Here is a 24586-nt window from a genome sequence, read left to right on the forward strand (position 1 = left end):
CTCAATCCCCACCTTTGGGGACCTCCAGGCTCAGCTTCTTCACCTCCGGTGATGTGTGGCGCTGCAAAGTCTAGTTGGAACACTTGGGATTCCTGTGGCAGAGGCCAGGGCAGAGGGAAAGTCTTAATGGCATGACCTGGCATTGCCGAGCACACCATGGGTGACCTGGTGGCCCGGAGACCACTGCGGGCTCCAAAGGCAACTTACCAGCCTCAGAAACCACCAGCCTGGAAGCAACCAGCGGCAGCTCTCCACTGTGGGTGCCTGCCCTGCCTGCAGCCACCCACACCCCTCCTCCTGGGGAGGGCACAGTGATTCTCCTTTGCGGACACACCTTGCCCCCAGTCATCATGGTTTCTGGGGGCAGGGGGCCCCTACCTCTCCAAGGAGCATATTCCATCTCCCTAGCCCCAGTGACTAGTTCAGGGATGGGCATGTGGCCCAAATCAGTCATCTGAGGCTCCATCCCTGGACTTCGGTTGGAATTATCGGGGAATGGAAGTAGTATTAGGATGGGACGCAAGCCTGAAGCTACAGATGGCCACCTTGACACTTCGCAAGAAAAACCTCCCTGAGAATGAAGCCAATGCAGAAGAAGAGGGACTGGTGAGGAAGAGAGGGAGGAAGGGACAGAGGGCAAAGAGAGACATCCAGACTGTGTGAGCCTCTTGATCGAACCATTCCTGAAGCTGTCATTCCTGAGAATGTTTCGGTTATACCAAGCTATAAATTCGTTTTTTGTTTGAAGCCAATTTGAGTGGGATTTCCATAATGTGCAATAGAAAGTATCCCAGGTAATACTCCCTTAGTGAGGGCCAGGGTGTAATACTGACAGCAACACTCGAAGCTTAAAGAGCATGAAGCAGACAGTGTTTAGAGACTCAGCCCCTTTCCTCAGCCTGTACTTGCGAGTAAGCTCCTTTCCCAAAGACGTCTATTTCCAAATACCCCCTACACTAGCTTCCTATACCCACTATAAACACTACCACAAACCTTGTGGCATAAAACAGCAACAATATCTTCTCTCACAATTCTGGTGGCCAAAAGTCCAAAGTCCATATCACTGATCTGAAATCAAGGGGTTGGCAGGGCCATGTTCCCTCTGGAGGCTCCAAGGAAGAATCCATGCCTCACCTCTTCCAGCTCCTGGGAGCTGCTGGCGTCCCTTGGCTTGTGGCGGCTTCACTCCAATCTCTGCCTCCCTGATCATCCTCCTCCTCTTCTGTGTGTACTAACATCTCCTTCTGTCTCCGTCTTACAGGGCCCCTCGGGGTGGCAGTGAGGGCCCACCTGGGTAATCCAGGATAATCTCCTCACCTCAAAATGCTTGATTTAATTATATCTGCAGAGACCCTTTTCCCAAATAAGATGGCATTCCCAGGTCCTGGGGATTAGAATGTGGGCATATCCTTGGGAGCCAATATCAGCTGCCGCTCCCCCGAGTCCGGCAGGACCATCCTGTGCATGTGGATAAGACAGGTCTCTGATTTCACCTCTGATGCCTCGCAAGGTCTGCCTGGCTGGGGCTCCAACGAACCACCGGGCACAACCGAGCAAGCTGCATGGCACTGGGCAAGGGAATAATTGGAGTGTTGGAAAAATGGGCTCAGAGCAGAAGATATGCAAGAGTGCCAAGCACAGCCAAGCAGGGCTGGCAGCACCAGGGGGAGGTCTGGGGGCACTGGGGGCAGCTGGAGTCAGGGGCCTGTCTGCTTGGGGGTAAGATGCAACTTGACCTCAGAGTAAGATGAGAATAATCAGAACACAGCCCACATGCACCCCAATTTCCCCAGTGACCAGCAGGGCTGTGGGCAGGGCAGGGTGGAGAAGCAGCTCTGTCCCGAAACAGGAGGGAGTGGGAGCAGGGACTGAAGGAGAGCAGGAGAGGGTGGCAGGCAGCCACGTCCGGCTCAGACTATTTCTTACAACTTAACTGACTCTGACCTGTAGCTGTTGTAAAGGGGCCCCTGGCCGCTCAAGGGTGGTCCATGCCGGAGGCATCAGAGAGAAGAAAGGGGAAGGGCCACCAGCTGGAACCTGCTGATGCCGGTGCTCCCCAGAGGGGGCACAGGTGGGACCCTGTACCTGGTGGTGGCCCTCCACCCTTGCCAGTGGGAGAACAGAGGCGGCCTCGCCTACAGGGTATCAGGCTGGACCCAGATCCAAGCTGGTTGTCTGCTGCTGCCACCCCCAGAGACTCGAGCAGCTGGGAGAAAGCTCCTCTGCTCTGACCACAACCCGAAGCCCACGCGCATCTGCCGCGTGGAAGTACCGTGTCAGCGCACAGCACGGGGCAGAAGCAGCTTTAGGGGAACACAGTGATCAAAGTCTGACTTCTCAGTTTCCGCTGTGGTTGGCAGACCTAGGTCGTGAAGCAATGTAGTCAACTGGGGTTTCCCAAAGCCTCATGTTCCGGTAACACTTGCAGCACCCAAGATAACCCCTTAGCGGGTGTGCGGGATGAGGCAGGCGGTCTAAGAAGCTATTTTTAAACAGCTACATATTCACTATAAGGCCTTTTAGGAAAAATCATCTAACTAGTCCACACAGCCTGCGACGTCACTGTCATCCTGCAAGGCAGCCATGAGCTGCTCTGACTGCCTCCTTGGAGGCACTGTTTGTGTCCCCTGTCTCTCGTTTCATCCCGACCCCTTTCACTCCTCCACGCAGACAGTGCCCCACGCCTCTGAGCCTGCCTCTGTCCCACCCCCCAGCCCCCAGCCGCCGGGAGAGTCAGAAAGGAGGGCCAGCAGGACCACGCGCTGTGTATTTCCCTGGCGACCCACGAAGGACAACCAGGCCACCAGCTCACCAGCCTCAAGCCATGACGGTTCCTCGAGAATACAGCCCAGACGCTCTGCATGCCCTGCGCTGCCCTGGCGCGGGGTGGCCGTGATGGGAGACAAGGAACCATTCCCTACCAGTCTGAAGACAGATCCGAACTGACTCCGTAACTGAGTCGGCTCCCTCGGAGGGAAGTGGATGCCAACATTCCTTAATCCTGACAGTGACCCCCGAGGTGTGGTCACGTCACATTTTGTAAAGAGCTGGGTGTGGTGTCTCTGACGCTACCGTGCCAAACCAATGGTCTTTGCCTCGGTCAATTCTGTGAGAACTAGTTTGGGGCTGTGACGGGTCCTTTAGGAATCTGACACGAGCCACGGCTGACGCTGAGGCCGGACACAAACACACCCCCCAGTTTCTCCCTGACCTCGTAAGCCGCTTCGTGAGAAGCTCAGCGAGATCGCCGCAGCACCCCAAAGAGGCAGCCGTCCCCCCGCATGCTCTGGACAGTCTAGCTCTTCCCAGAAGCAGCATCAGCCCCTCTCACCCTTCCTCAGTCGGACTCCAGGAGACCTTTTGCTCAACGGGCCGATGGAGCCCTGGGTCTCTTCCCTGACCTGAAGGCAGACACAGGCCGTGGCGGGGGTGCCAGGCCCACCCCACGGCTTGGCGATTCGCAAGGACTCCTCACGGGACTCAGCTTGCAGTCCTGCTCACGGCCATGAATCACCAAAAGGACACAGGGCAAGGTCAACAGAGTGGAAAAGTGCCTGGGATGGGGTCCTGAGGAAACAGGCACAAGCCCCAGCAGTCCTGTCCCAAGGCAGCCCCACGGGGTGCACTCGATCCCTCCGCAGTGGGCAGTGACAGCGGTGGGACGTGCTGACTGCCGGGGAAGCTCACAGACTCAGTGCTCAGGGGTTTCGCTGGGGGCTGGTCACGTAGGCACCCCCTGCCTGACAGGCACCGACAGTGCAGACTCCCAGAAAGAAAGCAGGTGTTCAGCAGAAACCCTATTGTTTGAATAAAAGCCACCCCTACCATTTAGGAAACAGCGGGAACTCTCCCAAAATTCACATTCCCAGACACCAGCCAAGGGCCAACACTGCAAGCAAGCCCGTGCAAGGGGAGCGGTCTCGGACCTGCTGTGTTAACCGCACGCTGGCTACAGAATACTTGTTAGAAGGAACCTCCCCTGCTGCCTGGTTCATTCAGCGACTGATTCCTGCCACCGAATCCGAGGCAGGCGACAAGGCTCTGAAACACTTGTGTTGACAGAGAGCTCACTCCCTCACAAAGCATGCTGGTCCACGGCTGGCCTGTGCTCGTTGTTAGCACCACTCCCAGGAACACTGGCCTCCAATAGTAGTGTTTCAAGTTGATGAACATTTCATACAATAACTGCCACTTACTTTGTGTCAGGCATTGGGCCAAGCATATGACATGCATGAGCTCATTTAATATTAATATTCATGCTTTACAGTGGAGTCAGCCATAGCTTAGAGGCATGAAATGACTCGCCCCAGGTCCCACTGTGATGGGCGTGAACTCTGGTTATGGACCTTGAACTCTTACACCCAGCTTCTCCTGGGAGCCTGTCTTTCACTGACCACCATTATTGTTTTCAGTATCATATCATACTACTCTTTTTCCCATTTACTTAATATTTTCAATTTACACACTTGTTTACTTTTTTAAAAAAAAACCTTATTTCTCAGGAAATGTTATAGTATTCTCTGAATGGAAAACTACTAACATTTGCCAGAAATATACAGTAGGCACAAAACCCACCACAATAAAAATCCAAGCGATGCTATTCAACCCTAGCTGGATACCTCTATCCATCCTGACGAGGTCGGTCCTCACCCAGCACCACCTGAAACTTCCTCCGTCACAGAATGGGGAGCACCGAGAGAGAACTGCAAAAGGAAAACCCTCTTCCTTTTGTGATTCATGGGTCTGAAAGCCTTGCCCACGGGCCCCTACACCCATCTCCACACAGTGCTTTGGGAAATGCTACACCATACCACGTGCGCTATATGGACCTGCCTGTCCAGCTCACCAGGCAGGCAGCAGGGAAGCAGGGGCCCCCGGCTTCCTGTGGACCCCACGCCCCATCCCATGGCCCAAGGCGTCTTCCAGCTCCTTCCTCCCCCACTCACTCTCATTTGTTCTCCAGCCTCTGTGGCCGTGCTGTCCCAGGAGTCATGCGGCCATCCACTGCCAACCTGGACCAGCTGCCCCGTCAGTTCCCAGCCTGCTCCCTGCTCTCCCTTCATTCCCAGTTTCTGCTTCCATAAGCTCCATTCAGCCGGTCAGGCTACTGGCCTGGCCTTGGAGAAAGAGAAAATACCAGCAAAGACACTGTCGCTCTGGCCAAGTTCCAAAATCAAGAGGCGGTTAGCGAGAGAGGGGCAGAGGCTCTCTCACGGGGAGGCCATAATCTGGGAAGTGGGGGTAGGGCGAAAGCATACAGAAGGCAGAAATATGCCATTTCTCCAAAACAGGGGACTACATTCCGGATTCCCACTTCCCCATCCCTACCCAACACCACACAACCCTCTGGTCCGGCCAACCAGAGGCTCTGAGCAGTCACCCAGTCAGAGTCAGAGGGTCCCACACAGAGGCATCCAGTGGGGTATTGCTGGGCAGTAGGCCAGAAGGGCACCAGAGAACTCCAAGCAGAGAAAGACAGTGGGCGGTTGAAAGCTTGGGATTATAAGGCAAACAGACCCGGGTTCAAGCCCTTGGTGAAGTAACTTTCCACATCTGAGAAATGGGACCAAAAATAAAACATAGCCCACAGGCTTGTTGCAGGACAATGGGAACCAGCCAGGGTCTGTGGTCAGTAACACATTTTACAGAGCTGGGCTCAGAGTCTGGGGCCAGAACCAGAACAGGAAAGGGCCGCGGGCACGGTGTGTGAAGGCGGGCGTGCGCACCCACCACCCACGTGTGCGCAGAACAGCCAGCCAGGTGGAGCCCTGTCCAATGGGAGCTCATGTCAGAGAGGCGAGGGCTTACTCAGCACATGGGTCAGGGACTGCAACCTGGACCAGGGGTGAGTCCAGCCTCTGGCTTTACCTGGCACATGGACGTTTGAAAAATGTTCTACTTAGTTGCCAATGTATAAAAGCCAGGAAACTTCCCAGGAAAATAAAGACTTCAATCATCTCTTGAAAAATCAAGAAGGCCGTACTGAAGTTGCTTCCGATGGGAGGAGGAGAAATGTTGTCACCTTCCCCATATTCTCTGACGCAGTGGTTTTCAACTCTGGCTGCCCAGGAGATCACCCGGGAGCTCTAAAATTGCCCTGCAGCCCAGGAATCCCCCGACCCACGAAACAGGGTCTCTGGAGGACAGACCTGGAGATCCACTGCCTTTCCAGCTTGCAAGGGGATTCTAACGTGAAGCCACCACGGCTGCTGTCCCGTTTCCTTGGCCCTGAGGAAGGCGCCTCCACCTGCCTCACAGGTGCTGCTACTGCCTGGCCCGGACACCACCTGGCCCATTTGTTTGTATAGCCAAGGTTCAGAAATAAGCAAAGGCTGGGGCCCCAGAACACAAAGCCAGCACGCAGGCCCCTGCCCGCGGCCCCGCTCCCACTGCGGTCCATCCCACAGCAGGTGCAGAGGAGGTGATGAAGAGCTGGGGTGGCGCCCAGGGCCTTCGCTCGGGGCTGCGTCACCTCTGCCCATCCTAGGGAACGCAGGAGGATGAAGCTCGCCGAGTCCAGGAGTGCATTGGAGAAGCACTGGGCTGGGGACAGCCCAGAAAGACAGTCCAGCTTCAGATGTTCCCACTGGGTAAAAGGTTCTTCTGGTTTGAAATAGACTTTCTGTAAAACCCTGGAGGCAGACCACGCCATAGAAACCCCAGGATCCACCGCTTATTGATAGAATGATCTTTCTGTCCACAAGCCTCTCCAATCCAACAGAGTCGATAGGAACATAAGGTGAAAAAATAGAACAGACCACTTGCCGGCACTGTTTCTGAGACGTGATGGGGAGAGCCAGGGAAAGAGGCTCGGGGACGGGCCGGCACCCGTGGTCAGTCTGGTGCCAGGGTGGGTGCATTAGCGGTTTAATTTGGGGCACTGCTCACTGGTTTTGTCATCTCTCTAAAAACAGGGGCAGAAAAGAAAGAAGAAAGTGTGTGTCCGAACGTCATCATCTCCAGCCCATGTCATAATTCCGAGGGTACACAGTAAGGCCACCTGTCTCCCCCAGGGCAGGCAGCACAATGAACTGTAAGAGGAGGCCCTCCCCATCCGGGGACCAGAGCAACAGCTAGGCGAAAGGTCACAGGAACGAGGCAAGAAAACGAGATTTTGATTGCATAGATAAAGTCTGGCAGGGCCGCACAGCAGTGACAAGCGACGTGTGAATTGCAAAGACGAGGGCTTCCCAGGATGCGACGTGTCTGAACAGGCTGTGCGGCTCAGCCTGAGAAACAGGAAAGGGAAGAAGATCCTGATCACTGTGCAGGGAGCTCGCAAACTCACCCCACCTCAGGGCCAGCACAGAGCTGGAGACGGGTCTGTTCGTGACATGCAGTTTGAGGCCATGAGGTACCCCTCCCCAGCCACTGTGGGCTTGCATCTTTCACGTTCACTGGTAACAATCCTAGAAGTCAGAACAGTTTTCATTTGAGCCAATTCTCCAGGTACAGGGCCTCTTTCTTGTTGTCCCTGAGCACCCAGGGAAAGCCCCAGTACAGGTGAGAGACTGAAGCCTTGCAACATAAAGCATGGTCCGTGGACCGGTTGCACTGAGCTTGTTAGAAACGCTGCATCCGGGCCACTGTCCAGACCTCCCGCATCAGAATGTGCGTTCTAACGAGAGCTCCGGTGAACCGTGAGCATGTTCATGTTTGAGAAGCACTCCTGTGCAGAAGACAGGCTATTTTACCGCTGCACACGGTACCTGTCCGGATTGAGCGACTAACAGCTACATGGACGCTTGAGGAATTTATAGGCGGTGTCAGTTTAGGCATCTCACACTGACTTTCTTCCCCAGTTGAAGGCAAGGCTGCAGCTACCTCCCCAGTTCCCTGACTCACGGACCAACCAAGGCGATCGCAGATTAAAATGTCTCCCAGTGGCCATGGAACCCGACAGAACAACATTTCAGGATGTATTTGCCCATCTGTTCACTTACTTATTTGTTCGCCAGGCTCATTCAAACATTTATTGGGCACCTACTCTATGTCAGGCACTGAAAAGAAGCAGATAAATGATCTAGCTCCGTCCTGAGTCCACCTCCTGTAGGAGAGAAAGATGGCAGACAGGCAGTCCTGGTGCAGTGACAGACAGACAGATGGACGGACGGATGGACGGATGTGTGCAGTGCTCCGGGAAACACCCAGGGGTCCAGGAAGGCCTCCTCCGAGCAGGAGCTGCCTAAAGGTCATCATCGTGACACGCTTCCTCTTTACAAGGCTTTTCTCTATGCTTTTTCTGTTCCCTCTGGTCTTGCCTCCTACTGGATTGATTGCATTTGCTTTATCCTCCCTCCCATCCTCGCAAACTTGGCATTCATAGAGTCTATTTATACCAGTTAGGTGGTTACACTGACATTTTTAACACGGGCACTTGACTTCAAGCATAAAGTTAATCAATAGCTCTTTTCTCCTTCTGAATAATACAAAACTCTGGGAGGCTTTAACTTCCATCTCCTCCCTTCTGCTTTCCAGGTATTGGCAGCATGAACCGGCTGAAGCTGCTATTTTCCCACAAGTCTTGGATCTGCCTGGTTATTTCCTATCTCCTATCACTGATCATTTTCCAGAAAAATTAAAACTTCCAAATTGACTCAAGAGGAAATAGAAAACCTGCATAGATCTATAACCTTCAAAGGAATTGACCCAGCAGTCTAAAATCTACCTTAAAAAACTACAATGGGTCTATGTGGTTTTACTGAAACTTTTTTTAAACCTTTAAGGAAAGGACAACACTCATCTTACACAATACCTTCCAGAAAGAGCGAAAAAAACACACAGTTCCTTTTATAACACTCTGACACTGACCTTCAAAGAAAAAGAATACAAAGAATGAAAAGCCTACCTCCTAACCTCCCAGGGCATAAGTGTAAAAATCCTAAACACACATTAGCAAATCCTAGGAACGGAGGGATAGCAAACCATCAGAAAACTCGTTAAACTCTCCACATTAAAGATTCTAAGGAAAAAAACAGGATAATCTAGATGCAGAAAAAGCATCTGACAAAACTCAGCACCCCTCTGTGATTAAAACTCCTTGCAAACTAGAAGGGAATTTTCTTAGTCTGATAAATTATAACTATCAAAAATTAGAATAAACTTCATACTTAATGGAAAACGCTGGAAGCTTTTCCTTTAAAGTCAAGAAAAAGAAAAGGCTATTCACCACCATTGCTTCTTTTCAGCATTGTACTGGAGAACCCACAGCACAGTGAGACAATGAAAAGAAACGAAAAAATATGAGGATTGCAAAAGAAGAAACCGCTGACATGCTCATTCAACATAACTGTCTACCCAAAATAACCAAGAAATTCTACAAACTAGCAGAACTAATAAGACAGAAGTTCAAGATGTAAATATCAGCAACAATCACAAAATATAATACTTATGGTTAAAAAATGGCTGACAAAAACAGGTTGTTTGTGACTAGGCTTTCCTGAAATCTCATTAGAAATGACTGGGGAAGAAAGGCACAAAGAGAAAAAAAAGAAAAAAGGATTGACAATAAATGAGACACATCCACAAAATTTTGGACAATGGAAAACAAATGGATAAATGGTAATGACTTAGAGGAGAAAGCTGAAACCTACACATCTTCAAAGGGAGCTATCAACAAACAAGCCAACTTACAATGCAGAACTTCAGAAAGACTCACTGGCACAAGATATCAATGAGATGAGAGTTTAAAAAGGAGGTGGAAGAGAGTTTTCTGGATCAATCTCTACCCTTGGCCACCAAGTGCCTACCCCTCCCCAAATGGCAGGAAATGTTAGGCCAACTCCCAAGGGAAACAAGTTCAGAGCTCCTGGACTCTGGGATACCTAGGGGACAGGTTGACAAGTCATAACAAAAATAGGGTAATTAGGCAAACGTTTATATACTGCAGCTTTAAGATCAGACCCATTTCCTTTCCAATAAGCTACTGAAGGGTGTGCTCCAAGAAAACAAGAGAGAAAACCAAGAAAGAGGAAAATGTGAGACCCACGAAATGGCCAAAAGCAAAACAGAGGCAAAGGGAGCGATGGCAACTGACCATCAACTTGAAGAGCAACAGACTCTTCTATTGCCAGTGCAAAAACAGACCCGATAGATTACTTCACGTGTTGACAGTGTTCGGGAAAATTTTACAGGTCTGGTGAAGAGTCTGGGGGAAGAACTGGAACAAGGGACAGAGAACACCAAGCAAACAGAAAAACGATTGTTTTTGTTTTTATCTACTTACTTTTTTTTTTAATTGGCTAGGGGAAATTAAAAGCTGTGCCATCAAAGAAGCAGAAACCCATCAGTAGCTCAGCTATAATTAATTTACACAGGCATACCTAATGCAAACACTAGACTGACATAACCAAACACTGTGGTATCACTACCTTGTCGGGGGAGGAAAGAGGTTATGTGTGCTCATGGGCGGTGGGTAGAGTGATGGCAGGACAGCCAGGTTTAATCTTCTATACGAAGAGGTTCAACAGACAACGTGTAACACTGGGAGTAGGTGATGGCGGGGAGGTGGAGCCTAAGAAATAACGTTATAAATATATTTTTTAGAAAAATGGCAATAAAACCCTAGAGTTAAAAGTAGTGGCCTCTGAGGAAAAGGATTCAGGGCTTGAGTGGGGTAGGGGAATGCACTACTTTTTAAAATTCTATTACTTTGATAAAAATAAACATCAAATTTAAAAAGAAAAAAATTTTAAATATGCCATTCACAACAGCAACAAAACTACGTCAGCCGAGTAAATGTAACCGAAGAGCACAAGTCTTGTATGAAGAAAGTTACAAAACCGTGTTGAGATACACTAAAGAAGACCTAAATAAATGGGCAGATACAATTTGTTTCTAGACAGGAGGCTCAATATTGCTAAGGAGCTTTTTCTCCCCAAATTAATCTCAAAATGCAGTGCCATTTCAACAAAACGTCACAGAGCTGTTCCTAGAAACTCAAGGGTTGACCATAGAATTCGCACGAAATAGTAAAGGGCCAAGAACACCCAAGACAAGTTTGAAGAAGAATGCGGATTTGTTCCATCAGAGAGTAAGACTTCTTAAAAAGTTATAACAATTAAAACAGTGAGCAGACAGACAGACAAACAGACCAATGAAACAGAAGAGTGAGCCCAGGAAGAGACCTCACACGTATGAAAACATACGGCAAAGGGGGCCATCAAATCAGTGAGGAGAGGACAGATTCTTTAAAACATAAAAAGTAACGGATGAGGGGCGACTTGGTTAGAAAAAGAGCAGAACTGGGCCCCACCTTGTAGCAAAGAGTAGAAGGAAATTACAGATGGTCAGAGATCCAAATGTCAAACACGAAACTTGAAAACTTTCGGAAAATAGTTTAGACCATCTTATGACCTCAGCAGAAAAAAGTTTTCTTAAATAAGACATAAAAAGGGCAATCCATGAAGTCAAAGATTAAAAAAGTTGATGAGATGACAATTCAAAACTTCTATAGGACAAAATACACCATAAAAAACGAGAAGATAAAGCCATGATTAGAACACAGCACGACAGAAAAGTGAGCAGAGTATGAACAGGAAACTCACAGGACAGGAAACGCAAACAACTGTAAATACACATGTGAAAGTATGCACAACCTCCCCAGCAATGAAGGAAATGCCAATGCAAATGAAATCCAAGGTGCAATATTTCACACCCTCAGACAGCGAATACGTCTGACGTGTTGGCAAGGAAATGGAAATTCTCATACTCTGCTGGTGGCAGTACAGACGTATTTGCAAAGCCTCTTTGAAACACTGTGCCACTATTTAGCAAAGTCCAGACGCACATATTCAGGCCCAGATACACTCCTTTTAGGTAACCAGCCACCGGAGAGAAACTCACACAAGTACACAAGGAGATATGCACGAGGATAATCATTGCAGCATTGTTCCTAATAACCTAAACGTCCACCAATAGGGATAAACTGTAAAATATGCACATGCTAGAAAACTCTACAGCAGGTAAAAAGAAATAGGTCTACGTGTATCAACAAGGATAAACCTCAAAAACACAATGTGTGAAAAAAGCGAATTGCAAAAAGGCAATTATGCTATGACCCATTTCATGTAAGTTTAAAAACACACAAGACATGAGTGAAGACTATTTTGGATTCATACATGCTAATAATAATTTTAAACATGCCCATGGAAAAGATACACCAACCACAGAATAGTGATCACCTCCAGGGAGAGAAGGAGAAAAGGGAATCGAATTGGAGGAACACACAGGGATTTCTGAATACCAAGTAATGTGTTATTTCTGACTGACACTTAGCAAATGTTAATAACTTGTCAGATCCAGAGATGATGATAAGCACATGAAAATGCTCAACATCATTAATCCTCAGGAAAATACAAGTTAAAAGCACAATGAGAAACTACTTCATACAAGTAGAATGGCTAAAAAAATGTTGGCAAGGAGCTAGAACAAGTGGAAGCTCACAGATGGCTGTGAGAGATGAGTAAGGTGGGGTAACCGCTTCAGAAAATAGTTTTGCCATTTCCTATAAAGTTCAACATACACTTATCATATGATCCAGCAATTTCATCGCTAGGTATTTACGCAAGAGAAACAAAAACATGTCCAAAAGCCTTGTATACAAATGTTCACAGCAGAATTATTCATAATAGCTAAAAACTGGAAATAACCCAAAGGTCTATCAATTGACAAATGGATAAGCAAATTATAGTATATTTAACTAATGGAATTCTACTTAGCAATGAAAAGGAATGAACTATTGATACAACAATATGGATAAATCTGAGACGTTATTTTGTGCTAAAGAAGCCAGATTCAAGAGTACATAACACATGATCCATTTCTATGAAATCCTAGAATAGGAAAAACTAATATATAGGGTGGAAATCAGAGGTGACATGAGGAGATGAGTAGGAAGAGAGAAACAATGCAAATGAGCCAGAGAGAACTTTCTGGAAAGATGTCCTATATCTTGATTAGAGTGGTAGTCACATGGCTGTATGCATTTGTCAAGTCACTGACCTATACACTTAAAATGGGTGAACTCCATTTTATGATAAATTATAGCTCAGTAAAGTTGATTTTGAAAATAGAGATGGCAGATATATTTGTTATAATATAATATTCTGTAGACAAATTTTATTAAAAATCAAGTCGGTTTTAGAGAATATTGGTTATGTAATTACGTATATTGGAGGTTTCGGGGGAGAATGTAAAACTAAGAAGGCTAATAATGCTAATTCTATTTCTTCCCAGTGGAGAAGTCCCATCAGAAACCAAAGGGTCCTTTGAGATCATTTGTTCAAGTCTCTCATTTTCAGAAAAGAAGCCCAAAGTGCAGCAGACATTTGTTGCTTAAGCTGCTCTGCAGCATCTCCCTATATCTTAATAGCACCTCACTCCTATTTTAGGGAACTACCTTGTCCCCGCTGGGCACCTTGTCTGTGAGGCTCTTAATCCAGGTGCCAGCCCCTCCAGCTACAAACCCCAAGGGGCGCCAGGAGGCTCCCTCCTCTTTCACAGGGTGAAGGTGTGCGACCCACGCTTGCTCTGGATGCTCTCCACGGACACTTGGGGAGACGAGTGGAGTCCGCCCATCACAGCCAAGAAACCTGACCACACTATTCCCGCTCTAAGATTGCTCCTGTCCTCCCTACTTCCTGGCCTCACACAACTGAGCACCTTGCTTTCTCTCTGTCTTCAGGAGGTTTCCCCAGCCTCCTGCCCATTCTTCCAGTATCTTTGCAATAAATTCCACTTTGCTTACATCAGCCAGCACCAGTTTCTGATGTTTGCAACCAAAGAACCCTGTGTGACGCATCACCCAACCAGACCAAGGCAGACCGGGCCCACAGCACAGGGTCCCGAACCGTAGACAGCTGTCTCGGGGCATCAGCCACCTAGCTGTCCTCTCCAGATCCTTAACATCCACACCTCAGTCCCCCGGGCTGCGGAGAGACAGGATGAAAGAGAACAATCACTGACTGAGTGGCACGCCAAGCCCTCTGACATGCTTTCATAGAATCCTTCCCACCGCCTGGTAAAGTAGGGATTACCCCAATTTACCTATCGGGCACTGGAGAGGAAGGAAAATATTTTCCCAAGCTTACAGAGCTCCTAAGTGACAGAGCGGAAACTTGAGCCAAATCTGTCCAACTTGAAAGCCTAGTTCTCATCACCTCATCATACTGCCTCGCCTCAAGAAAATATTCGGTCTTCTGCTTCCCCTCCTTCACCATTAGGTCACTGGCACTTAACGACTGGATGTTGGCTGCACCTACAAAGTAGCAAGGGGGGTTCCACCACATTCACTGGGCCAGGACACCCACCCAGGAGAGAGTGACAATGGATGGGGAGAGGAGCACACTGCAGCCTCAGGGAGGGGAACAGTGTGGGAAACAGCCACATCTCAGAGGAGTGGAAGAGAATCCTTTCTGCTTTGAGAAGAATGCGTGTTCACGTTCCCATGGCAACGGAGCATGCTCGTGGTTGTCCACACCTGTAACTGAATGACTCACATTTTTGGCATTATACTAGCCCAGTCCAGTCATTAGCTAATGAGCCTAGTATGCATGTACTCTCTCACTGATCGCACCTGTGGGGATAAACAGGGTCTCTGCGTGTCCCCCGGGGCTCTGAGAGCAGGGGTCACATCTCCCTTGCTTTCTAACAGCATTCGCAATCCCTGGCACACTGCCTGCTACCACACAGTGTGAGGACCCTGGGTTTGTTCTGGGTTCTCTAAGCCGACAGAGAGGGTGGTAACGGAGCTGGAGTTAAAGTCAAAGGTGTGGAATTAAGCGTGACACAAGAAGGGAATAAACTTGGGTTGCAAAAGCTGGGGGAATCAGTAAGAACCGCTGCTAAGTGCAGAATTCTGATTTCAGGCCAAAGCTTGTTAATAAACCCTGAAGGGTCGCATATGGAAGAAATAATCCTGAGAGATCCTGCTGTGGGGCAGGCGTGGTCTCAGACTGACTTGGGTTTGGTCATTCACATTTCCAGTGAGGAGGAAAAGGAGTCTTAGAAGATACTACACAGCCACGGGCTCCTGGGACTGAATCATGGCTGCTTAAAGAACCAGAAGAGAGATTGGGGGGGGGGGGGGGGCACAGAAAGAGCCGTAGCATAGACGCCAAAGAGATCCCAGTGCCAGAGGCCTCTGCAAGAAGAGGCGGCCTAGGAGCTACAAGGATTCACCAGACCAACCTGGAAAACCTTGAGTGGCTCCCCAGTAACTAAACGATTCTGGCAATTTAACAAAGGACATCTATAGGGCACCAGCACGTACTGCTAAGGGTCCGTAAAACTCAGTAATAATAAGAAAGGGGTTTTTTTTTTCCCTCCAAACAAAGAGAAAACTAGTAGTTCCCACCTAGTTTCTTAAGAGTTAGTCAAGAAGTTCGGGTATGCATGGGGAAAACCCAAAAAGGAAAATCCATCAGAAACGGAGAGTCAAGAACAAGGAGACCTCCCCCCACCCAGCTTGCAGAGTGAGCTCACCCTGGCGTCCCCAGGAGGGCGGTACACACAAACTACCCCGACTTATGCTAAGCCGACAGCCCTCTCCCCAAAGATGGGGTCACTGATGAGGAACCAGACGAGGTGTTTTTTTGAGGGGCACTTATCACCAACACCACCTCAACAGACTTGTCATAGAAAGTTTACGAGGGAGCATGGCATATGCTTGTCCCAGCCTGGCAATGACTTGTAAGCTCCTGGGACACAGACAGCCAGGTGTCTGCACTAGGTGTCCACACTGCCCACAGCACGCAGCAGACATGCCTTGCACACTGAAGAAATTCAATAAAAGTTCACTGAATCGTGTTAAATGAATGAATGAAGGGGGCTTTCTGAAGAGCCTTCTCGAACAGATCAGAAGCCTTCGTCATCACAAAGAGGACTGACTGAGCAAGCCTTCAGGTCTCAGATGCAGCCAGTCTGCCACTGCTGGGCTCTGAAACGAAGGCCACGATGGCATCCTGGGAGAGGTTTCATGTTGCCGTCCTCTCAACTGCAGAGAAATGGACGCCATGCTGCATTCTGAGGCCCTGTCAGTTCTGAAATCCGCAGGTCCCTAAGGATCCCCCATAAAGAAAGCAATCGAAAATAAAGAAATGCATCAGTCTATTAGGGAGTGTGTTCAGAAGGAGGGAGGGAAGGAATAAACCCTGAGGCGCCGTGTGCCAGGAGCAGACCAGTCCTCTCGCCAGGAGGCCTGGGGGCTTCAACTGGAGCAGAGCGACTTCACCTCGCGGTGAAGGGGCAAAGGCACCAGGTACAATTGTAGTATATAAAGCAGGTGGGGGTGCGCTGGGCGGTGGGGAGGCTGTGCTGCTTTCGAAAACAAACAAGAAAAAAGATGAATAATTTAGTGAGCCAGCGTAACTGTGGCTCTGTTAGGGGTACCAGGGAGATGGGTTGTGGTCCAAAGGAGGGAAGGAGGGCTGGGGACAAGACCCCAGGCAGACTGGCTGCTGGCGACCATCCTTCTTGGCTCTAAGATTCCGATACTCTGAGTCCCTAAGCTGAGGCAATGAGGGGCTCAGGAAAAGGAGACGCAAGGGTCCCAACAGAAAGTTCCTTGGCCACTGGCTGACTCTCATTAAACCTGCGCAGGCCCAGGCCGGAGGGCGGCTCCACGCGGCACTAATTGCCAAGCATCTTTTCACACAGCTTGGTGATGTGCTCTGAAGGGACTCGAGGTAAATCCTCACCCAGCCCAGGGTCTCTAACAGAGACATAAATCATCCCTAATTACACGGGGCGCGTTGCCACGCCGTCCTATTTCTGGAGCGGTTGCTTCTCATGCAGGAAAGAAGTGGAACGTGCAGAGTGGGCACAAAACCCAGAGCAGGGACGTCAAGTTCAGCGGCCCTATTTCAGAGCAAGGGGGGGCTGGTGGCATGCAGGGGGCTCAACATGAAGCGTAGCTTCTCCGTGCCCATCAGGAGCAGAGGACAGAATCTGTGAAGTCCCCATGCTCTGTCTTCGCTGATCCAGACACCAAAAGTGCCAAGTTAAACGAAGAGAAATAGGAGCAGAAAAAGTAAGATGAAGTCGGGGTGAGGTCAGGGACCTCTTCAGTCCAATCTTCCAGCACAAGCGGTGTGCCCCAAATTTGGCACGGAGCTTTGCAGCCAGCGCAAAGAGAGAAATGTGTTTGGCTAAATGGTCCTCGGTGTCCGTAAGATAAAATAAGCCACCTGCTCAGGGAAGCACAACCATTCCTGCCCTACCACCACAGAAATTCCTCCCACGGGTTCACAGAGAACACACAGCGGGGAAAAAAAGAAAAACAAGTCTTTAAAGACTGCGAGTTTCAGAGAGCCATTAATTCTAGCCCTCAGTTCGAACCAAGTCCTTCAGAAGCAATTCCCGGGTATCAGTTTCTGGCCGCAGTTCCTACCACCCAGGTGTCAGCGAAGACCCAGCTAATAGAAGCAAAAACAAGACACGAACTCTCACATCTGGGGAGAAGGGTAAGGAGGGAGGCGGGCAGAGCGTCAATAACGCCTCATCCTTCATGACAGGGAACCAACGGATAGCGCGAAAGGTAATAAATCATAAAACAACATCGAGGCATTTTATTTTAGATTTTGGAAGTAACTGCCAGGAGAATAAAATAAAATGTGGCTGGGAAGGGGAGGAGTGGGGAGCGAGCGTGTTGCTTTAGATTCTAAGCCCTTAGTACTATTTGATTTTGTTTTAGTTTTTTTGTTGTTTTTTTAATATTCTTTCTTTTTTTTTTGTAAGACTGGCCCTCAGCTAACATCTGTTGCCAATCTTCCTCTTTTTTCTTCTTCTCCCCAAAGCCCCCCAGTATATAGTTGTATATTTTTAGTTGTGGGTCCTAGTTGTGGCATGTGGGATGCCACCTCAGCGTGGCCTGACAAGCGATGCCATGTCTGCTCCCAGGATCCAAAGTGGCAAAACCCTGGGTCACCGAAGGGGGCGCATGAACTTAACCACTCGGTCACGGGGCCAGCCCCTGATTTTGCTTTTAACCACGCGCATGTTATTACTTTTGCTTAAAATAAAAACAGGCTTTTAGGTTTACGGCATAGAAAATGAGGAAAACACACAAACCAGAATGCAACACCAATGAGAATGTGTGCTTATAGGGGTAACCTTGAGTCTGCTCTGGTTTATACACAAAAGCGAATCTCCTGCAAACTTCAGAATTATTAGGAACAGATCTCTGCAACATACCTCACAATCAACAGACACACAGCATAATTCACCACCACAACGGAGGATGCTCCTCCAGGCAGTCCCTTAAAATCCGGCATGAGGGAAATAAGGCAGGTTCCAACACCTGACTCATTCAGGTTGGCTAACTTTCACGGAAATTCATCTTGCCTAAGAACTTCAGGCCACTTTCCAACTCGATGGTGCTAGCCAGCCCTATCTACAGCCTGCTCTTGGCTTTCAGAGCCTGGGGGGGTGGGGAGAAATCCAGGTGTGCTGACACAAAGACACCAATTCCCCAGATGCTGGAGCATTTTCACAAATGACAGTGATTCATCCTCGGGCACAAAATCACTGAGCTGTGGACTCTTGAAGCAAGTTAATGTCCTCAGCTTTTGGATGAGAATGCGGAGCGCCCAGATGTGAAGCGACTGGCCTGACGTCTTGAACTATGAGGTGGTAACCTCAGAACTTGGTTCTCCAGGGTTCTAAACCAATACTCTTTCCACTACATCCTGGTGTATTCTGGAACACTGCAACGTGTTGAATAGCTACTTGAAAAAAGGTGTTGCACTGTCAAAGGTGAATTAAACCGAGTCTTCACAGAGGCCTTAACGCGATGATGGAACACATCCTGAATCCGAACCCTACTCAACACCTTCCTCAGCTACCTGCACCCTCGGCCACCGCACAGGCCGACCACCTCTCTCTCCTGGACCAGAAAGAACCTGACTGCTCTTCTGGTGTGTACTGCAGCCCCCACCTCTCCCATTCACTGTCCACCCAGCGGCCAGAGGGACTCTTCCAAAAGAAGCATCAAAAGTCATGTCATGACAGATATGACCTATATAATCCACAGAGGCTGAAAGCAGACTGGTGACTGCCAGCGGCTGGGGGTTGGGGGAGGGGGGATGGGCAGTGACTGTTTAATGGGTACGAGGTCCCCTTTGGGGGTGATGAAAGGGTGGAGGTCACACAATATTGTGAAGGTACTAAATGCCAGTGAATTGTACACTTTAATGGTTAACTTTACATTAGGTGAATTTTATCTCAATTAAAGAGAAAAATCATGTCGTGCTTCAAATCAAACCTCACCCGTGGATCCCCACCTTCCTCAGAGGAAGAGCCCAGGTCCACGTGGCCTGAACGGGCTCTTCACCCCTGCCCTCCCGCCCTCTACTCCAGATGTCACGGAGAGGCCAAGTGCACGTCCACCTCTGGGTCCACGTGCACTTACTCTTCCCCCCACCAGAACACTCTTTCCTCGCATGCCCACAGGCTTGCTCCCTCATGTTATTCAGGTCTCTGTTCAAATGTTAGCGACCAAAGACCCCTCCTCGACCCCGTCGAACACAGCCCCTCCTGTGACCCTCTGCTCTGTGAGAGGAAACAGAGCCTCACTAGCTGATGCCACATCACAGTTATTTGTTTTTACTGTCTGCTTCCTCCAGTGGAATCTACGCGGTGGGCCAAGGGCTTTGCTCCGAATGCCCAGCACCTAGAACAGGGCCTAGTGCACAACAGGTGCTCGGTAAAAATGTGGTGAATGAAGGTGCCTTCATTCAGGGTCCACAGTTATTCGCCCAGGGATCACTTTTTCCCTGAGGGGCTTCTTGACAGGCACATGTTGGACAGGCTGCCTGACAAATGCCCACAGTATTAGTCTTTACGGCAGCTGCGACAAATTACCACACATGGGGTGCCTTAAAACAATACACATGTGTTCTCTACAGTTCTGGAGGCCAGGAGTCCAAAATCCATTTCACTGAGTCAAAACCAGGGCGTGAGCAGTGCTGCACTCGCTCTGCAGTTCTAAGGGAGAATTGCTCCTCACCACCGCCAGGCTCTCTGGGGGCTTCAGGCATTCCTTGGCTCGTGGCCCCATCTCCCTGATCTCTGCCTCCGCAGAGAAGTGGGAACACATGCTTAACCCACGGACTGAGTGATGGGCAGGTGGGTTCATCAAACCAGCCTGCAAATGTGGGACATCTCTTTGTTGGCTCTCTCTTCCAGGGTATAGAAGGCAGTCCAAAGGGGCCAGCCCGTGGCCGAGTGGTTAAGTCCGCACGCTCCGCTTCAGCATCCCGGGGTTTCGCCAGTTCGGATCCTAGGCACGGACATGGCACTGCTCGTCAGGCCATACTGAGGGGGTGTCCTACAGGCCACAACTAGAAGGACCCACAACTAAAAATAGACAACTATGTACCAGGGAGCTTTGGGGAGAAAAAGGAAAAATTAAAAATCTAAAAAAAAAAGGAAGGCAGTACACAACAGCAGCCATGCAACCAAGGAGAGCATGACCCATGACCCATGGGTGACAGGCTGGTACTCACTGACGTAGGCAATGACCCCAGGGTCAGCCTTGTGCAGTCCCTCATCTGCATCCTTGTGGATGACTCCCAAATCCCCACTCAGGTTCATGTGATAAACCACATTCTTCTCCAGAGACACAGCCCACTGATATCTCAAATTCAACATCCAAATCCAAACTCCACTCCCCAACCACTCCCTGCCATATATACATACATCATACATATGCCATATATACAATATAAAAATATATATATTTGTATATGATATATATTTAATATATTTATATTTACATTCCTACCCCCCAGAAGCCCAAATCCCCAATCAGACATCTTTGATTTTTCCATTTATCAAATTCCCCAAGCTCAATCACTTCCAAAGTAGTCTTTAAAGACCATGAGTTTCACAGGACTGTTTGTCTTAACCCTCAGAGTCTGAACAAAGTTCACAAGAAGGAATCCTCGGGCATCAGTCTCTGGCTGCAGTTCCTGCCTCCCAGGAGGCAGTGGAGGCCCAGCTGGGAGAAGGAGTGAAAGAAAGAAGCAAACTCTCATATCTGGGAGGAAGGCAAGGAGGAGGCATCCCACCTGTCCGACCACCATTTCTCCATGTCCTCCACCCCGCCAGTCCCTCTCCTGTTTGCCAGGACAGGCTCCACCTCCTCCAACCACCTCTGACAGGCCCTGCACGGCACCAAAACAAAATCCACAAACCCTTCGAGGATCTTCAACATCCTGGTGACCCAGTGGTGACATGTTGATTCTGCCTGCCGATCCCCTGGCCCTCTCCTATAGCATCAGCACCCCATGTGCCAGTGGAGCCACACGACTCCATTCTCAGACGTGGGCAACACCACTCACCCCCCCAGACCCAGGGCTAGGGCCCATTAACCAGCCAACCAGCACATTCCATTCCCCTGGCCCAGTATCTGGCTCTAAAAGCCCATCTAATTCTATGAGTTTTAGTCTTGGGACTTTACGGAGAAAGCTGCTCTCTTTTGCTGATGGCCTCACAGCAGGGAGCATGCCAGCCTGAAGTCACCAGTCTTCAACACGGGGCTGGCCTGACGAGAGTGGGAGGCCAATGCAGCCGAAGTGAGAAAGAACACACCCTGACATCTCCGGAGCCTGTGGATGCTACAGGGGAGTGCAAACACTCTCTTCTTTGCTTAAGCAGCATTGAGCTGGTTTTCAACATTGGCAATAGAAAGGGTCCCGTCAGAGGCGACAGCTTCCTTCTTTCTCTTATCACTTCCCCCTTACCCCACCCCTCAGCTATGCCAGATCAAACATTTTCAATCTACACAAAACAATTTATCTATTCCCTTATTTAATTCCCGAGCACTCCTTCGGTGCCTCTGTGCCTTCACTCAGGCTGACCCTTGGTCTCAGTTGCCCTTCCCTCTCTGGCCTCCGGGAATCCTCCTCCTTTTAGAGTAGATGCCCTCTCCTCTGTGAAGTCCTCTTCCCCCATCTTCCGAGCCGCCGGAACATTCTGAACACATCTACTACAGTTACCTGTTTACAACTGGTCTCCCCACAGGACTGCAAAGAAAATGGCAATGGTCATTCACTATCCTCTCTGTGTCTCACCCAGCAGGTGCTCAATAAACACGGTCTCAGTGGAATGGGGAGAAGATGGCAGAGCAGAACTGAGACCCTCCCACCTCGGGGGGCTCAGACACTCAGGGGTCTGCCAGATCGAGACCTCACAGAGGCCACATTCCCTGGAACACCCAGAACACGCTGGCATATCAATCAGGTGAAGCTGGGGCAGCGCTCTCGAGGGGCACAAGCCCAGGTGCCAAGCCCTGGCCTCAGTGAGCTCGGGGCGGGCGGGGGGGGGGGGCTCCCTTCCAGGCTGCTTTGTTTTTCAAACAATGTTTACAAACCCATGACCTCGGAACTGTATAAACTCACTCGGGCTCCGTGCCTTTGCCTGAATCCACAGGCAGACCCAGCAGGTGCACTCTTGGCAATGTCAGCCCACGCTCTGGGTCAGGAGGGAGGGTAAAAATGTGCATTGGGACCCACTTCCTTTCGTCCAAGAGACCCTGGGGAGCCCCAACTCCTGTTAGGTTCCGAGGCTCCCAGTCCCCTCACACTGCCCCTCTCTCCTCCCCAGGAAACTCTTCTGGGGGGCTGGGCAGCCAGAGCACCTGGGATGAGCAGGGACCTGGGGGGTGAGGGATGCACAGGAACTCCCCCAGTGCTAGCCTGGCCAGGAAAGCAGGAGGCGGCTTCCTCAACTGATGCTAAGAGACTCTTCTAATCACAACTCCCCATCCACCCCAGGCAGTGGACTGCCCTCGGCCCTTCCCCCTCTTTCATGCCACCCTTCAGTGACTTCTTCACTCAGATATTTACTCTGCAGCTACTGCACAGGATGGAGCTAACGGGAGGACAGGGTGATCAGGTGGTCCACACACCAGCTAGGAAGGAAGGCTTCGTTTGCCTAAGGTGGGCCAGGCTTCCTGTCCCAGGGGCCGAGACGGCAGAGGAAGAGTATAAGGTGGGAGGCGAGAAGGTACAAGGGTCAGCTCAGGGCTGTGGGAGCTGCATGCGTCCCCTGTGCCAGGCACTCACCTCCTCCTGAATATAAATTATCCAAAAGGTTAACTGATAGGGCCGGCCCAGTGGCATAGTGGTTAAGTTCGCATGCTCTGCTACAGCAGCCCGGGGTTCGCAGGTTCAGATCCCGGGCACAGACCTAACACGGTTCGTCAAGCCACACTGTGGTGGCATCTCACATAAAGTAGAGGAAGATTGTCACAGATGTTAGCTCAGCAACAATCTTCCTCAAGCAAAAAGAGGAAGATTGGAAACAAATGTTAGCTCAGGGCCAATCTTCCACACAAAACAAAAGTAGAAAGGTTAACTGAGGGGCCGAGTTGTGGCCATGGGCGTGGAGGCAACAGACAGGTACCCGATGTCTGCCTCTCCACTAACTGCTCCCAGGACCTTCTCTATGTACGTTTTCTCATGCTTGTGCAAGAAGCCTGCTGGATTTGATGATCCAGCTCTGAGGCCCCTTCCAGCATCACAGTCTGTGAGTCATCGGAAAAAAGCAGTGGGAGTTGGGGACGCGCCTGTCAACCCTCCCTCTGCCACACCCCTGTTTACCAAATAGCGCTTGCTCCCCCAGCCCACTGCAGAGTCAGGATCCATTCCTAAGAGCTCCTGGGAGCCAGTTCCACATGGCCCGGCAACGCAGAAGGCCCTGCGAGGCTTCCACCACAAACGCGGAGGTCAGCAGCCTGAGCAGGCAGGGGCTTCGTAAACCTTTCCGGCTGGTGAAAGGTTTAAACACGGTCACGATGTCAAGTGGCCTGAGAGGCCACTTTCCACTGCCCTGGGGTGGATGTGGCTACGGTCTGCTTCCTTCCCTGGCGCTAAGGCAGGCAGCATCTCCACGCAGGTGCTGAAAGTGAGGAATGAACTTCGGTTCTTAATTTCTCCTCCAGTAGACTTTTTCCCCCAGTATCCTTGCCTAGGCGGCCAAGTTGGAGGGTTAAGCACGAGCTGAATCCTGTAACAGCCTGCACACCCAATGAGATGGAGACTCCAATACAACGGGAAAAAGAGCCATCCCAGGCAGGGCAGGGCCAGTGACAGGAGCGTAAATGGGCCTATGTACACAGCATGTGCCTCTGAAAAGCAAGCTGCCCCCTGTGACTTTTCCAAGATTGGTCCCCTGGGTGCACCACCAAGTGTGCCAGTCCATACGGCACCCAGTCTTTCTCCCCAGAGCTATACTCTCGCAAACCTAACACACCCCAACCCTGACAGCAGAGGAGCTAACATCGTCTGAAACTCACTGGAAACTATCAGCCCCCATTTCACACCAAAAGGCACACGACAGGGACAGTGAAGGGCCAGGACTTTCTCCTCTCCTGCTGAGCCTGAGGGACTGTGCTTAGTTATTAGTCAGGCTCCTTAGCACCTACATAGGAGACCAGGAGAGCAAAGAGAGAGCAGAAAAGAAGAGGTGGGGATCCATCTATTCCCCACCCCGTTAGTTCTACAGGCTCAGAAGGAGGAAACGCAAACTTTCGGTTAAAAGAAGACTTGGGGGAATTATTCAGGTTTAATGGATGTTGAAACGA

General features: G+C 50.0%; 1 protein-coding gene across 7 annotated transcripts in view; it reads right to left on the reverse strand.

Annotated features, from left to right (window-relative positions):
* The window catches only part of GAS7 (growth arrest specific 7), a 218583-nt gene that overhangs the window by 123238 nt on the left and 70759 nt on the right, over positions 1 to 24586 (reverse strand). Inside the window, exon 1 of one of the 7 annotated variants that reach the window (XM_008528744.2) lies at positions 2813 to 3016. The exons of 4 other annotated variants lie outside the window; for them this stretch is intronic. In XM_008528744.2, coding sequence (XP_008526966.1) covers positions 2813 to 2914 — 102 coding nt within the window. In that variant the 5' untranslated portion in view covers positions 2915 to 3016. Of the gene's footprint in view, positions 1 to 2812; positions 3017 to 24586 lie in introns of those variants that run through there. 2 more of the 7 variants (XM_070561091.1, XM_070561089.1) reach the window with 2 other exon arrangements.

Source organism: Equus przewalskii, chromosome 10 (assembly GCF_037783145.1).
Source record: "Equus przewalskii isolate Varuska chromosome 10, EquPr2, whole genome shotgun sequence".
In the NCBI taxonomy this organism is placed as follows: Eukaryota; Metazoa; Chordata; class Mammalia; order Perissodactyla; family Equidae; genus Equus; species Equus przewalskii.